Here is a 14943-nt window from a genome sequence, read left to right as displayed (position 1 = left end):
GGGACATCCCGCAGCATTTGAAGGGGATCGTGGAGGCTTTTCTGAGATTTGCAGGGAATTCTGCAAGCGGAGGGAGGTTGCTTGAGTGGAGCCCCTGTGCCTTTGTGATTATTTAACAGAACAACGTTTAAGAATTGCTTGCACTGAAAGGAAAGTCTCAGCAATGTAGAAAAATGCAGCGAGTCGGACACTGTTCATCTCCTTCTCCTTCCATATATATTCCCCTTTTTTTCCTATTTCAAGAAACCCAAGGCAACTTACATAGCCTTCATCCTCTCCATTTTATTTACACAACAACCTTGCAAGGTAGGTTGGGCTGAAAGTTAAAGACTGATCCAAAATTACCAAGTGAGTTTCATGGCTGAGTGGGGATTAGAACTCAGATCTCCCAAGTCCCAGTCCAATACTCTAACCCAGCCTCCTCCAACCTGCTGGCCTTCAGAGGCATTTGGACCACAACTCCCAGAATCCCCATCCAGGGGTGCCATTGATTGGGAATTCTGGGTGTTGCAGTCCAAATGTGTCTGGAAGGCACAAGATTGGGGGAGCCTGCTCTAACCACTATACCACCCTGTCTTTCAGTTGTCAAAGCCCCATCTGACTCTTAAGGGCCCAACCCTATGCATGTCTTGAGAGAAAGAAGCTCTACAACTCCCAGCATCCCCCAGCCAGGCAGCCACACAGTAGGACCTCTGCCTTAACTTGCTCAGGATTGTGCCTGAAAACTCTTCAGACAACTGAGCCCAGGGTGTCACTGAGCAGAGAGGAACAACTCACCATTGACAACAAAACCACAGGCTCTCTTCATGGGTTGTTCATGGTCAACAAGCCACGGCGTGTACATGCAGCTAGATTCAGACAACACAATAACCTGTGTCACAATAACACACCATAATTCAGCAACAGCCCCCATTCAACCCAGCCCTTTTTTGGTCTGAATACTAAGTGTGTTTCTACGGCATGGTGGTCAACCTTTGCTTCCCTTTCTGGCTTTGGCTTTATTTATTTATGTGTTTGTTTATTAGAGTTGTATAAAAGCCACCCTATTAGCATTCTGCTCTCTGGGCATCCGGAAAGCATAATTTTCTTTTCTGTCCTTTTGGTTCTCCATTTCCATTCTGCACCTGAAGATCAAGGATATGGGGGTAATTCTTATAGAACTTGCTAAGAGAAGGGAGGAACCCTATAGCTCTGTGGCCCTGTATATTCTTGTTAAATGCTATGGAGTAATGTCTTGACTCATGGTGACCCATGCAGCCTTCTGCCCTGCAAGTGACCCCTTCAGACCTCCAGCAAGATGAACCTATCTCTTCTCAGGCACCCTATAAGGGGATGAGGAGCTGAGGGTGTAAGAAAGAGGGAGGGATAAATGATCCCATGCACACACGCTGGACTGCCTTTGAAAACGGCTCAGAAACTTCAGGGGTCTAAAATGCTGCGGCCGGTTGGTTGACTGTGTTACTTGCTATAATGACATCATTGTTTCTGGGCACAACTGAAATTGCTGGTTGTGATCCATAAATCTGTACATGGCTTGGGACCAAGCTACCCGGAAGACCACCCTCTCCCATATGTGCCTGCCAGGCTATAAGTTCTTCGGGGGAGGCCCTTTTCTCTGTCCCACCCCCATGGAGGGCACATTTTGTGGGGATGTGACACGGCCTTCTCTGTGGTGGCTCCCTGGTTGGGGATTTCCCTGCTAAATGAGGCTCAGTTGGGTTATTCTCTATTGGCAAGCAAAGACAGGTTGATTCAGGCGCACCTTCGGCGTATTGGATTGGAAGTGCGTTTCTATTTCTTTTGTCATTGTGGGTTTTCCTCTGGTGTTTTTAATGAATGTGGGTTTGTGTTTCTTGTTGTAACTAGGTTATTTTAAATGTTGGTTCTTACTGTTGTTGGCCACCTTGAACACCAGTTATTTGGTGGAAAGGCGGTGTATGAACCAAATCATAAACACTGGAATATTTCTAATAATGTGGATGAGAGAGAAAGCAGCTGTGTGTCTGCAGAAAGGAGTTCCTGGGATAGCTGGAGAGGAGGACCCAGTATTTAGTTTTAAATTCCTAGTCTATCCCCCTCTTAAATACACATTTTAAATGCAAATATCACATGCACCTCTCTGGCATAGTGTCCAGGTCATGAAAAGTAATCGTTCCAATTTATTCTGTGCTAGTAAGGCCATCATTGGATCACTGTTTCCAATTCTGGATTTCATGTTATCAAATTAGTGTCAGGGTCTGAGGGACTGCAGGTGGCGCAGTGGGTTAAACCGCTGTGCTGCTGGGCTGGTTGATTGAAAGGTCGCTGGTTCGAATCTGCACAACGGGGTGAGTTCCCGTTGCTCCGTCCCGGCTCCTGCCAACCTTGCAGTTGGAAAGCATGCAAAGGCAGGTAGATAAAAAGGTACCACTTTGGTGGGCAGGTAACAGCGTTCCACACACTGCGGTGTTCAGTCATGCCGGCCACATGACCATGGAGACTGTCTTCAGACAAACGCTGGCTCCCTCGGCCAAGAAATGGAGATGAGCACCGCCCCCTAGAGTCGGGCATGGCTGGACTTAACGTCAAGTGGAAACCTCTACCTTTACCTTTATGAGGGTATGGCATAGTGGAAAAAGGTCTTCCTCTAAGGGCCTCTCTCAGAAAGGTTTAAAAGATGGCAGCAGGAAGAAAGCCTTTTTAGTGACGGGCCCTGATTATGAAGCGCCCTTCTCTGTGAGATCTGCCCGGCACCAATCTTGTTGCTTTCCAGCGCCCTGTCAAGACTTTATGTGGCTTCCACACATTGGACACATATAATCTGTTTTTTAAGTAGTTCTGGGATTTCGATGGTTGGTGGCATAAAATTATTTTCTGCTTTTACATGTAAAATGGTTTGTGAAATTATTACATTGCCTTTTGGGCTTCGTAAACTCCTCAGAGAGCTTTTGCTATTGGGCAGTTGTGAAATGTAATGAAATAAATGTGATCAGGAAGCAGAGTCCTTCGAGGAGCAGCTGAAGCACTTTTCTAGAGCACATTTCCAGAAGGCTTTTCTAGAAACATTTTCTGGAATCAAAGACTGAAACAAAGTTTCTATGATGTGGACACAAGCTTTTTCTCTCACTTCTCTCTCTGTTCCCCTGGCAGAAATTCATCAGGGCAGCTTAGATCACGGCCATCAATTCTAGAACTTTTGGCTGCACAACGCTCTTGTTCCGAGGCTGCTCAAGGGATGAAGAAAGCAGAGCACGACCCTGGAAACCACACACAAGGGCAGCCATCACAGGGTGCAAGGAAAGACCCTCCTGTCCCTCAGGTCGAGACTGTCGGGGAATTCCTACAAATGCGACCAGGGGAAGAGGTTAAGCAGGAACCGGATGAGGGTTCCCTCCAGCAGTGGGAGACCCAATGGCAGGAATTCTTGAAGACGGTGGAGGCCCCTCACTCGGGCTGGGTGAGTCCTGGGCTGCCCGAGGAGCCGTGGGAAGATCCGAAGGCCTTCCTGGCCTCCTTCGAGCAAGTGGCCGAGGCTTGCCGGTGGCCCAAGGAAGAGTGGGTAGGTCGCCTCTTGCCGGCCCTGCGAGGGGAGGCCGAGCAGGCCTTTCTCAGCCTGGAGGCCAAAGACAGAGAGGATTACGGGAGCGTGAAGGCGGCCATCTTGCGAGGGGATGCCCTGAGGAGGGAGGCGCAGCGCCAGCGCTTCCGGCGGTTCCGCTACGAGGAGGCCGAGGGGCCGCGGGGGGCTTACAGCCGGCTGCGGGAGCTTTGCCGTGGGTGGCTAAGAATCGAGAAGGACTCCAAGGAGCAGATCCTGGAGCTGCTGATCCTGGAGCAGTGGCTGACCATCCTGCCCCCCGAAATCCAGAGGTGGGTCCGGGAATGCGGCCCAGAGACCTGCTCCCAGGCCGTGGCCCTGGCTGAAGATTTCCTTCTGACGCAGCGGGAGGCCAAGAGGCACGAAAACCGGGTACAGATATTGCATGGTGTTGGTTGTGTGGGCAACATTCTGCTCCCCGTGTTACAGTCACAGTCACAGTCCTGGGGGCCACATCAAAGATCTGGTAGAGGGTGCAGCTGGTCCAGGGGTGCACTGCAGGTTCGCCTTCTTGGGATGGGGACCTTTACCTGATAAAGGGCCGCCCCGTGGCCCTGCTGCTGCCTTGCACAGGCAGGGGTGTTGGCCGTGAACGAGGCCGCAGTCCTTGGCACATATTTCACTGTCTCTTCGAACGTGCACGGTGAGGCTTGGGGAATGAGGACTGCAGACCCAGAGATGGCGGAGGAGGGAGAGAGCCGCTCGGGGCAGATCCTGAGCGCCGGCAGGGTCCAGAAGTGCCCGGAGGGGGCATGGGAGCGGCGCTGGCGGTGCTCATTTCGATCCCTGATCCCATAACGTGGCATCGGGAGAGAAGGGCTCGCCAGCCAGGGGGCCTGCACACAGAGGGGTGAAGCAGGGGTTAGTACAAAGGAGAGTTCTTGGAACCGGCTTCTAGTTCAGGTTCAATGAACCAACCACTCAGTGCATGCTCAGGAACTCTTTCTTTGCTGGCCGTATCTTTGCTGGGTAGGCACTGGAAGGCCCAGCTCCCAACAGGGGGACTCCCCCACTTTTATCGCTAATATTATTGCATTGCCTTTATATCCAGCCTTTTTATCTCTTCGAAGAAATCCAAGGCAGCTCAAATAGCGCCATTCTAGCTTCACAACACCCCTGCGAGGGGAGTTAGACTGAGAGAGAATGGCTGGCCCAAAGTCATGCCGTGAGCTTCGTGGCTGAGCAGGGACTAGAAACCTGGATCTCCCGGATCCCAGTCCAACACTCTGCCCACTCTACCACACTGTCTCTCATGGCATCTCCTGGGGGAATCATAAAAGGCTGCTGGTTGAGAGCTCCCCTCATGCCAGATGAAGGCTCTGCAGCTTTGTGAGAAAGTGTTTACTGGAGTTTCCAACATGCTTCCTGTTCCCTTGAGTTTCAGTTAATCAATTTTATAGACTGCCCCTATAACCCTCAACCCCTATAACCCTCGAGAAATAAATACGTTGTAAGCCGCCCCGAGGCTTCGGCAAATGGGGCAGCATAAAAATGGTTTAATAAATAAATAAATAAATAAAATACTACAAAACAACAATATGGACAGGTTTAGCAGCTTAAAGCAACAATTTAAAATTCACAGAAAACAATATATAGCAATAAAAGTCAATCGTCAAAACACCTGGAGAATTAAACTGTCTTTACCCGGCACCAGAACGCTAGTGATGAAGGCAGCAGGCAAGCTTCTTTGGGGAGCCTATTTCAGCGTTGAGGTGCAAGCACCAAAAAGGCCCTGTTTGCCATCCCCTTCACCTCTTTGGGGGATGGTTCTTCAAGAAGGGCCTCAGACCCAGATCTTAGCAGATATGTAGGTACATATGGGAGTAGAAAGCCCTTCAGATATCCATTTAGGGCTTTATATGGCAAAACAAGCACCTCAAATTGGGACCAGCCTCAACTGGTAGCCAGTGCAGGTGCTATAATATCAGTGTTACATGGATGTGCAGACTGGCTTATATATAATTTTTATTTATTTGTTATATTTATATCCCACCTTTTCTCCTTCCAAGGCGGCCCTCCTTGTCCTCCCTCCCCCCAAGAGAGTTCTAAGCCACAGCAATATTTTTTGTTGTTTAATATCATAAAAGAGCAAACTACTGAGAGCAGGGAAGGAAGTAAAACCAGGACCTTCTGCGTAGCTCTCCACTGACGGAAACGCTTTTACGATATTGCAGGTCTCCTCGGAGGAGGCTGTGAGTGGGTCTGAAATGGGTCAGACTCCACCAGACGTCCGGCAGAAGCATCTTTGCGTGGAGATGAAGAAGGAAAATAACAACGGAGAGGCCGTCCTGTTCGGTGAGAGGAGACATCTCTGTTGTGTTTGACTTTCGGGGCGCTCTAAGCTAGGCTTTGCCTTCTCTCGGCAGGGAGTTCAAGAGCTGTGTTCTCTTCTTTATCTAATTATTTCATTTCTATTACCACTCACCCCCACCCCCCAGCCAAAGCTGTCTGGGCAGTTTACACAGTCCATAAAAACAAATGATAAATCTACAATAAAATATCATAAAATCAGAAGCAAAAATAGCAAAAATTTTAAAACAGCTAAAAACAGACAATAACAAGAAATAAAAAGAGAGAGATGGAAAGAGAGAGAATGCGCCTCAGGAAAGCACCCAGTGGTCCCCCTCTGCCCCTGGTGGCTGAGCAAGTCTTGAAAAACCCCAGCAAAGAGGGCCGTCTTAACTTGCTGCCAAAAAGTTGGCAGGTTGCAGTGAGGAGGTTATTCCTTGGATGGGGGCTACCACCAAGAAGGCCCTCCTTCTTGTGCCAGCTTCCACACTTGCCTCAGAGTCGGCACTTAGAGGAAGGCCCCAGAGGTTGAGCGCAGTGTCCAGGAAGATCATGGTCAGGAGAGGTGCTCCAGAAGGGGTCGTGGGCCTAAGCCATGTAAGGCTTTATTGGTTAAAACCAGCCCTGCAAAAAAACCGGAATCTGTGATCAGCAAAGGCACAAGTGGTGAATTTCTGGCCCACAGATCCTCGCCAAGCCATGCACCCTTTGCCAGGACTTGTGGCATTCATTTTTAACCCTCGTTGTACAAGGATTCCTGGGGAGGATGGATAAAGAACTCCTGGTGTATTTATTGAGTCAGATCATGCCTCCAGAGTCACTGCAAAAGTTTCAGGCTTTGGTGTTGCTGCAATAAATCTACATAAATTGAGCTTAGTGGGTATTAATGGATTGTAATACATTATGCTTAGATTCTTTTACTGCACTTATTGATTTTATTGAATTAAAGCACCTATGTCTTTTAATGACTCATGTTGTGTTTTCACGTTTTCTTGTATTAATCTTTTACCACTTGTCTGCTGCATTTCATTGGTCTGTGAGCAAGATCATCATCCTCATATTTCTTCCACGGTTGGCTTAGTAACACAATGCAATAGGGTAAAAGAGTGATTGCTTATAAGGACAGCCATACCAGACCCAGCCAGTGACTGAGCTAATGCAGCGTTTTGGCCCTGCGGGAGCCAATCAGATGCTCCCATGGGAAGTCTGCAAGCAGGGCATGAATGCAACAGTGCCTTTACATATATCAAGCACCTTGAAACGTCAAAGCCCTCACCCCCCTCACCCCTCCTCCTCCTCTTCCTCCTCAGAAGCTGACGAATCTATCTGAACAGTCCGCAGTGAGTGAGAGCTGAGCCCCCTTGCTACAGCACCCTCAGTGCCCCCTTCTTCAGTGGGTCCACCTGCCCCCCACCATTGCCACAGGCTCTTCTTCCGCCTCCTCCTTTTCCTCCTCATGGATCCGCTTTCTTGCGTGCAGAGGGACCGAAAGTGAGGAGGCCTGGCATCTCGGGTGCCTTCACACCACCTCCATCCTCTGGGCCAGGACAAGGGGCAGGAGAACACACAGGCGGCAGTGGGGAAGATGAGGCCCGACTGCCAAGGGCCCTTACTGGGGTGTGGGCCCTTGCCTGGTGCCTGACCATGCTTACTCTTGGTGCTAGCCGTGCCTAAAGCACGCCTCTGAGTAGGAAGATGCAGCAGGTCTAAGTATTTTGCCTTGGGTTCTTACTGGGTTTCTGCTTTAAATCTAACAGGTGATGAGTGGAAAAGCGAGCGCCCGAGGGAGCCGTGTACGCTTTTGCCAGAAAAAGGCGAGCATGAGGAGTTGACGATTTGGAGTCGAGATGGACCAGTCAGCCAGGAGAGAAACCACATGGAGGATAAGCGGGATGTCCCTGCTCAGATTGGTGACTTCCATGTAATCTCAGTCCGGCAAGAAACCCAGAAGGAAAAGAGAAAGGAGACGTGCCTTAGCGATCATTGGGGAATTAACAGTGAAGAGGAATCAAATAAAAGCTTAATTTTTCAACGGAGCTTCAGCAAGAGTGGAAATCTTAATGAATGTGAAATGCTTCAGGAAGAGGGGAGATCATATATATATATGGAGTGCGGAGAGACTTTCCCTCATAGCACAACCCTCCAATCACGTGAAGCTATCCAGGCAGGTGATGTGCGATATCCATGCTCAGACTCAAGCGAGAGCTTTTGCAACCAGGCAAGTCTTACCAAACATCCCAGAGTGCCAAGAGGGGAGAAGCTGTATAAGTGCTTGGAATGTGGAAAAAGCTTTGGTCGGAGCGCACACCTCACTTCACATCAGATAATCCACACAGGGGAAAAGCCGTACCAATGCTTGGAATGTGGGAAAAGCTTTGTTCAGAGTGCCCACCTTGTTTCACATCAGATAATCCACACAGGGGAGAAACCATATCAATGCTTGGAGTGTGGGAAGAGCTTCAACAAGAGCACAAACTTCCTCAGGCACCAAAAGATCCACAAAGGGGAGAAACCACACCGATGCTCAGACTGTAGCAAAAGCTTCTCTGACAAGCCAAGCCTTATCCAGCATCAGAGAGTTCACACAGGAGAGAAGCCATATAAATGCTCGGAATGCGGAAAGAGCTTCAGCCACAGGGGAAGCCTTAGTGCCCACCAAAGGATGCACACAGGGGAGAGGCCCTATACATGCTCCGACTGTAGCAAAAGCTTCCGTGATCAATCAAGTCTTATTCGACACAAAAGAATCCACACGGGGGAGAAACCATACACATGCTCAGAGTGTGGAAAGAGCTTCAGCCAGAGCACAAACCTGACTTTACATCAGAGAATTCATGCAGAGGGGAAACTTCCCCATGAGCCTCCTCCAATGCTTAATACTGGAGTGGCCTTGCTAGTCTTCTCAGCAAATCCCACAAAAAGTCTGGTGGCATCTTAAGAACTAACACACATCTTGTGGCATCCTGATAGGATGTCATGATGTCACCTGCATACCTTTACATCAACAGGTGGGGCTTTGTTCTCAAGGCTCCCAGGTTCTCAAATCACAGAAGGTAGCTAGAAAAGGAAGACTCTTTCCACTGGTCACTTCTTTCTCTCTGAAATGCCAACTGAAGTTATTTGTTTGGCCCATTTGTTGGTGGTCTCGGTTGTATGTTTTATAGGGTGGTTGAAGAGTTTAAATTTTATCCTCATTATTTCATGTAAATAGAGTGTACACAATAATAAAATGGTATACATGATTTGGCGTGTGGGAAAGGGCTTTGACAGAAGACACATTTCAAAAATCACACATACGGAGGAGAAACGCGTGAGGACTGCTGCAGAAGGTTACATGTCATTTGTCATTTATTCCATTCCATTCCCAGTTGAAATTGGTAACAGCACTCACCTTGGAGCGGTGAATCCACTCTGGTTTCAGTTTGAGTGTTAAAGGAGCTCTCCATGGTGCTGACCTTCTGTCGAGGACAGCAATCAGCATTCAGGAATAGCTCTGTAAAAGTTTGTCTATTTATTATTACAGCATTATTATTATTATTATTATTATTATTATTATTATAACATTTCTAAGCGGAAGCGCTCAGGACAGCTTACCTAATATTCAGACCAAAGCCCGAATTTCAGCATTCTGTGTCCATCAGGCTCTTTTCGTTCTCATTGGGCTGTTCCAGGCCTCTTCTCCCAAAATGTTTCTTGTACTTCTGGAAAGCAAGCACTACTGCCAAGCCTGCCGTTACCCCCATCTTGCACACAGAGGATGTCATTTTGGCTCCTATTAGTGGGTCTGGAGGAAGGGGAATGTCAAACCTCCTTCATTGCTCCCATCAGCAGGACCGCAGTCCAAGGGCTTTGGGAGGAATTTTATTGGACGCTTCAGTACATTGCGGAAGGTTTCTTCTCCCCAGGAAATAACCACTGCCTCCAGGAACTCCGGGATGAATGGCCTGTAAGCTGGCACCATCCCTTGTGCCAGCTTACATCTAACACAACTCTGTTCAGGCCCCGTCTTCTTGCTGCTGGAAACAAAGCCAGCAAGTTGCTTATTCAGTCCAACCCTGGGTTAGCCAATAAGGGGAGTGAGCAAAGCCTTTCTTTCTCCCAAGGAGGCAGACTTAACAGCCGGCAATTTGACTCCAGGCTTCCGCCAAGAGCAGAGCATGTGCCAGTTCGGGATCTCTTCCGAATCACTTTCCTTATCCTTCTGCATGCTCTAGATTTCCGCTGCCGCCATTGTGGCTTCCCTGCCCTCGCCCCTTTTATCCCCTTATTTTCCATTGCGCTCTCTCCTCCCTGCCCTACTTCAGGTGTCGCTCCTTTCACTCAGGAGAGGGAACTGCACGCGAGGCATGACATGCGATGCTGCTGGCTTCAGGTGTCCCCTTCACGCACTGTCCTTTCGCCACCAGCTGTCCTGGCCTAAAAGCTGGTCAGGCTGCTGGCACTGCCCGTGAGGCTAGGCACAAATCGTTGGGTGTCTGGTAAGAGCTGGCAAGCGCTGGTGCCCTTTCAAAGCTGTGGAAGGTGCCGCACTCATCAACGGAGTTTACTATGAGTTGCTAGGGTTAAGGAAGTGAAGTTCCCCTGCCAGCAAGACATTCTGCAACCAAGAAGGCTTACAAAGCTTAGAGCAGAAGTGTAACGTTTGGGTTAAGTCCCACCGGACTTTCCCTTCTGGGAAAACTTGCAGAAGTGACTCCATTTGGGAGATGAAGAGGATGATTCGTAAAGGATCTGTTCCCTTGCTATTTCTGGCAAACGGACCTGGTTTTGCTTGGAAGAGAATCATAGAAGAGTAGAGTTGGAAGGGGCCATGAAGGCCACCAGATCAGACAGGACACCAATTCGCACCATCCCACTCAGGTGGCTGTCCAGTTTCCCCTTGAATGTCTCCACTGTGGGAGAACCCATGACCTCTCTCTGACAGTGAGGAAGCTTTTCCTGATGTCCAGCCTGAAGCTAGGTTGTTGCAACTTGAATTGATTATTCCGTGTCCTACACTCTGGCATCAGCAAGAAGAGATCTTGACCTTCCTCTTTGTGACAGCCTTTGAGGTACTTCTAGAGGGATACCATGCCCCTCCCCACAGTCTTCTCGGCTGAACATGCCCAGTTCTCTCAGCCTCTCCTCATAGGGCAGTGTTTCCATTACACCCTTCTCCTCCTGCTGCTCACAATCATAGAAAACAGAAAGATAGAAACAGAGCAAGCCAGAAGGATCCTCCTGTGCTATCTAGTCTGACTCCTGGCTCCAGTCGGCTCCACTCATGACATATCTACCATGTACATGTCCAGCCTGTCCTTGAACACCCTCACCAATGGGGCTTCAACCACCTCCCATAGTAGCCCATCCAATACCCTCGGGATCCTAAATGTAGGAAGTACTTCCTGGCATCCAAATGGAACCTTGGTATCCTCACTCTGTAATTCATAAACATATAGGAGAAATGTAAAGGAAATTAGAAGCTACTGAGCACAGGCCCATCCCTATATTATGGAAGAGGGTAGAGGAATTGACTAGCTTAACATTTTCCAACTAAGGGTCTTAGTCTATGAGACTACAAATCCCACTATCCTCAGCCAGCATGGTCCTGTTCTGGCTCCTCATGGGATGCCATTCGATAGGCATCCTGGCTCCTGCTCGATGATTTGGGCCACGCTGCAAAACACCCAAGGTCTTCCTCCCAGAGGGAGGGCCTTCTCAGTGGTGGCCCCCTGATTCTGGAGCGCTTTCCCCACGGAGCCCTGCCTGGTGCTCACACTGCCATCATCCTGGCTCCAGGGAAGGGCTTCCATCTACTCCCAAGCACTGACTGGCAGAGGAAGGGTGTTTGAAGCCGGCTGGTTTTACCAGGCGTGACTGCGGCGCTTAGCAGCATCTCCATTTCGTATGTTCCAAGTTTCATCTCACATGTTTATGAACTCGCCTTTGCAGCTTGCCTCTTTCGTGAATGCCCATTGCCACCGGGTGGTATAGCAATGAAATACACGGGCAAAAAAGGAAACATCAATATACACCCATCCTCCCCCCCGTCCTGAATTATGCCTGCTCTGTCTTTTATATTATGTTTTGAGACATTTGATTTATGCTTTTTTTTATCTCTGAATGCATTGTTTTACCTTGCTCACTTCTCATGGCCTATGGCTAAATGCAATTACCCAAAGCTGTCCGTCCGTCCATCCGTCCCAGTCCTTCGCCATTCGGGTTGGGAGCGACGGGAACTGTAGTCCACGGGCTGGGAGAGGAACCGGCCGGTCCCCAGCCGCGGCTGCAGCGCTTTCCCCGGGGGCGCCGGGGATCGAACCCGGGGCGCTCCGGCCCCCCGCGCGGCGCAGCGCCGGCCCCTGCCGCGCCGGGGATGCGCCGCGCTCCGGCAAAAGGGTTAAGCCGATAGAGAGCCCGGCTTCCTAGAGGGAGCAGGGCAGCCATGCCCCGCGCAGCAGATGCTCCTCTCCGCCAGAGGGAGGCGAGGGAGCGGGAGGGGCGTTTTCGGGGCGGGGGGCGCCGGCTTCCCTGCAGCTGCGGAAGGCGCCCTGGCAGGTAATGTGCATGGAGGGGTGAGCAAGAGAAGGGGCTGGGGGAACGGCGGGGGGGGGCAGGGAATTGGCGGACGGAGCCCCCTCCCCACCCCTCCATTCTCCACCCCCCATCTCGACCCTGGTTCCAGCAGGGTCCCTCCCCATACGGGCGCTTCCCTGCCTTGGAGGCATGGGGACAGGTATTCCCAGCCACTTCTTTCTCCTGAGGGACCGTCCCCCATCCGAGGGCCCTGCAGATGTTCTGATCTTCAGCTCCCATCAGCCCCAGACAGCGGGACCAACCATCAGGAAGCCTGCGGGCTGTGTCCATCACGTCCCGAGGGCGTCCTTCAGTTTCTTTCTACTAAGGCAGGGCAGTGGGAAACAGGAAAGAAACTGCAGTCCGTGGGGATGAGGAAAGAGAGTTTGCCTGGTGGAGAAGACCCCCTCCCCGCCCCCGGGAAGGGAGCCCCTGGGTGCTGGGACAGAGAATTTCTTTGTGCCAGGGTGTTGATCTGTGTGAATGGTCCCTTGCAGGGTGAATGAAACCAAAAGGGATCGTGTAGAGTTCCAAAAGGATCTCTCCAAACTGGGAGAATGGCCTCAAAGTGTCCAGTAATGCAATTTAGGGCAAAAAAAAAAAAATTCCCAATTTCAAGAATAAACTGGGGAAATCTGAGCTAGGAGAGATTGTCTGAGAAAGGGGTCTTGGGGTGCTGGTGGACAGCTTAATGGAAATGTCGACCCAGTGCACAGCTGCTGTGAAAACGGCAAACCCCGTGTTAGGCAGGATGAGGAAAGGAACAGGGAATAAAACTGCCAAATCCTGCTCTTCTTATACAAATCCCCTTCTACAAATCTGTGCTGCAACTACACTTAGAATATGGGGTGCAGTTCAGGTCCAAGCCCCTTAAAAAATTATAGACTTGGGGAAAGTTCAGGAAAGGGAAACTAAAATGATCAAGGGGTTGGAGCAAGTCCCCTGCCAGGAAATGTAGCGGCATCTGGAGCGGCTTAGCTTAGAGAAAAAAAGAGTGATAGCGAAGTAGAAAGTTAGATGTGTTGTGGAAAAAGTGAGCAGCAACATTTTCCAGGCCTATGAAGCTCTTTTTAATAGGCTTCTGTTGTGTTTTATGGTCCAGCATGTAGGCATTTTTCATACATTAAGCAGTATAAAAGTCTTGCAATAAATTAAAAGGAGCGTGTTAAAAATTGCATTTCCCTTTTCCTGCTCATTTAACCTGGAGTGTCTTAACTTGCTTCTTTGCATCTGAGTGTGGAATCACAAGTTACTAATCCCTGCAGGCACCCTCATGCTATCTGGCTGCTTATAACCCTCTGGACCTGGAAGCGTATGGCTATTCAGACATGCCTCGGCATTTCTCTCACCTTGCAAAAGACAGAGATGGCCAATTTCAGCAATGCATGTTTCTCCCCCTGCTTGCAAGGAAAACAAATTCTGTCTGTCCAGTCTGCCTCTTTCTTCTTTCGCTTTTGCATGGAGCCCAGGGTAGCCTCTGTGGTCCTCCTATCCAGTTTTATCCACACCACGACCCTGTGAAGTAGGTTAAGCTGAGAAGCAGTGGCTGGCCCAAAGTTAGGCTGAGAAACAGAGGCTGGCCCACTCTTGAGCTGCTTTTGCAATACTCGAGTGCCCAAAGCAAGAATTTCTGGTTTTGTTCCTGAAGCTGCTAATTTGTACATAATCGTGGAAATACAAGACACTAGTCCAGGGGTTGGCAACCTTAAAGAGCCATTTGGACCCATTTCCCACAGAAAAGAAAACACAGGGGGCCACAAAACCCTTTTGACATCAACAGTGAAGATGACACTGCATATATCGTTTTCTAGCTTTATGCTATGTAGAAAAAAACTATAGTGTGTTGCATTTATTAAATCAGTGAAAGATTCTTTTATATAATCTCCATCTGTGAACGGCTTCCCGTGCCTGACTATTTCCTGAGCGGCCACAAACCTAGCATGTGTAGTTGAATTTGCAGACTTAATCCACTTCTTGAAATGATTTTTGCTCAGATCAACCTTCCGCGTCAGTTCCGAAATGGCTTTTTCTCTCTCATCTCCGTCCAGATATTTTTCAGCAAAGGCTGTGTGTTTATTCTGGAAATGTCTTGCAACATCCGACTTTTTGTTGTTTGCCAGTTTCTCACCACATATCGAGCATACTGGTAAACCAGTCTCGTCAGCAGTGAAAGCCAGTGACTCTGCCCACGTACCATTAAATGTTCTCTTTTCTCCTAAAACTTTTCTTTTCTTGGATTTATCCATGGTTGGCCTTTCAGGGGTTGAAAAGCTCAATAAATTGCATGCCAGCGGGTGTCACACATTAGCGATTGTGACGCATATTTTGAGTGACAGGGAGCCGCAGCAGAGGGATGAAAGAGCCACATGAGGCTCCGGAGGCACGGGATGCTGACCCCTGCATTAGTCCCTAAGCAGGCAGAGGAAACAAAACAATGATTTCTACTTGCAGGGACAGCGGAGCAGGACGAGGGAGGGGGGAAGGCCTTCCCTCCTCTGCAGCCAGCACAGAAACCAAGCGGG

At 49.5% G+C, this 14943-nt stretch overlaps 1 protein-coding gene across 1 annotated transcript in view; it reads left to right on the top strand.

Moving 5' to 3' along the window:
• LOC123035080 (zinc finger protein 883-like) overlaps positions 1–14943 on the top strand; it is a 154031-nt gene that overhangs the window by 401 nt on the left and 138687 nt on the right. The window contains exons 2-4 of the mRNA XM_044452919.1: positions 3130–3949; positions 5752–5872; positions 7624–8702. Of these exons, the coding sequence (XP_044308854.1) occupies positions 3215–3949; positions 5752–5872; positions 7624–8702 (1935 nt within the window). The 5' untranslated portion in view covers positions 3130–3214. The remainder of the gene's footprint in view (positions 1–3129; positions 3950–5751; positions 5873–7623; positions 8703–14943) is intronic.

Source organism: Varanus komodoensis, unplaced genomic scaffold (genome assembly GCF_004798865.1).
Source record: "Varanus komodoensis strain SLA01 unplaced genomic scaffold, ASM479886v1 scaffold76, whole genome shotgun sequence".
Lineage (NCBI taxonomy): Eukaryota > Metazoa > Chordata > Lepidosauria > Squamata > Varanidae > Varanus > Varanus komodoensis.
The sequence above is the reverse complement of the archived record's forward strand: the minus strand, read 5'-3'. Positions and strand labels throughout refer to the sequence as shown.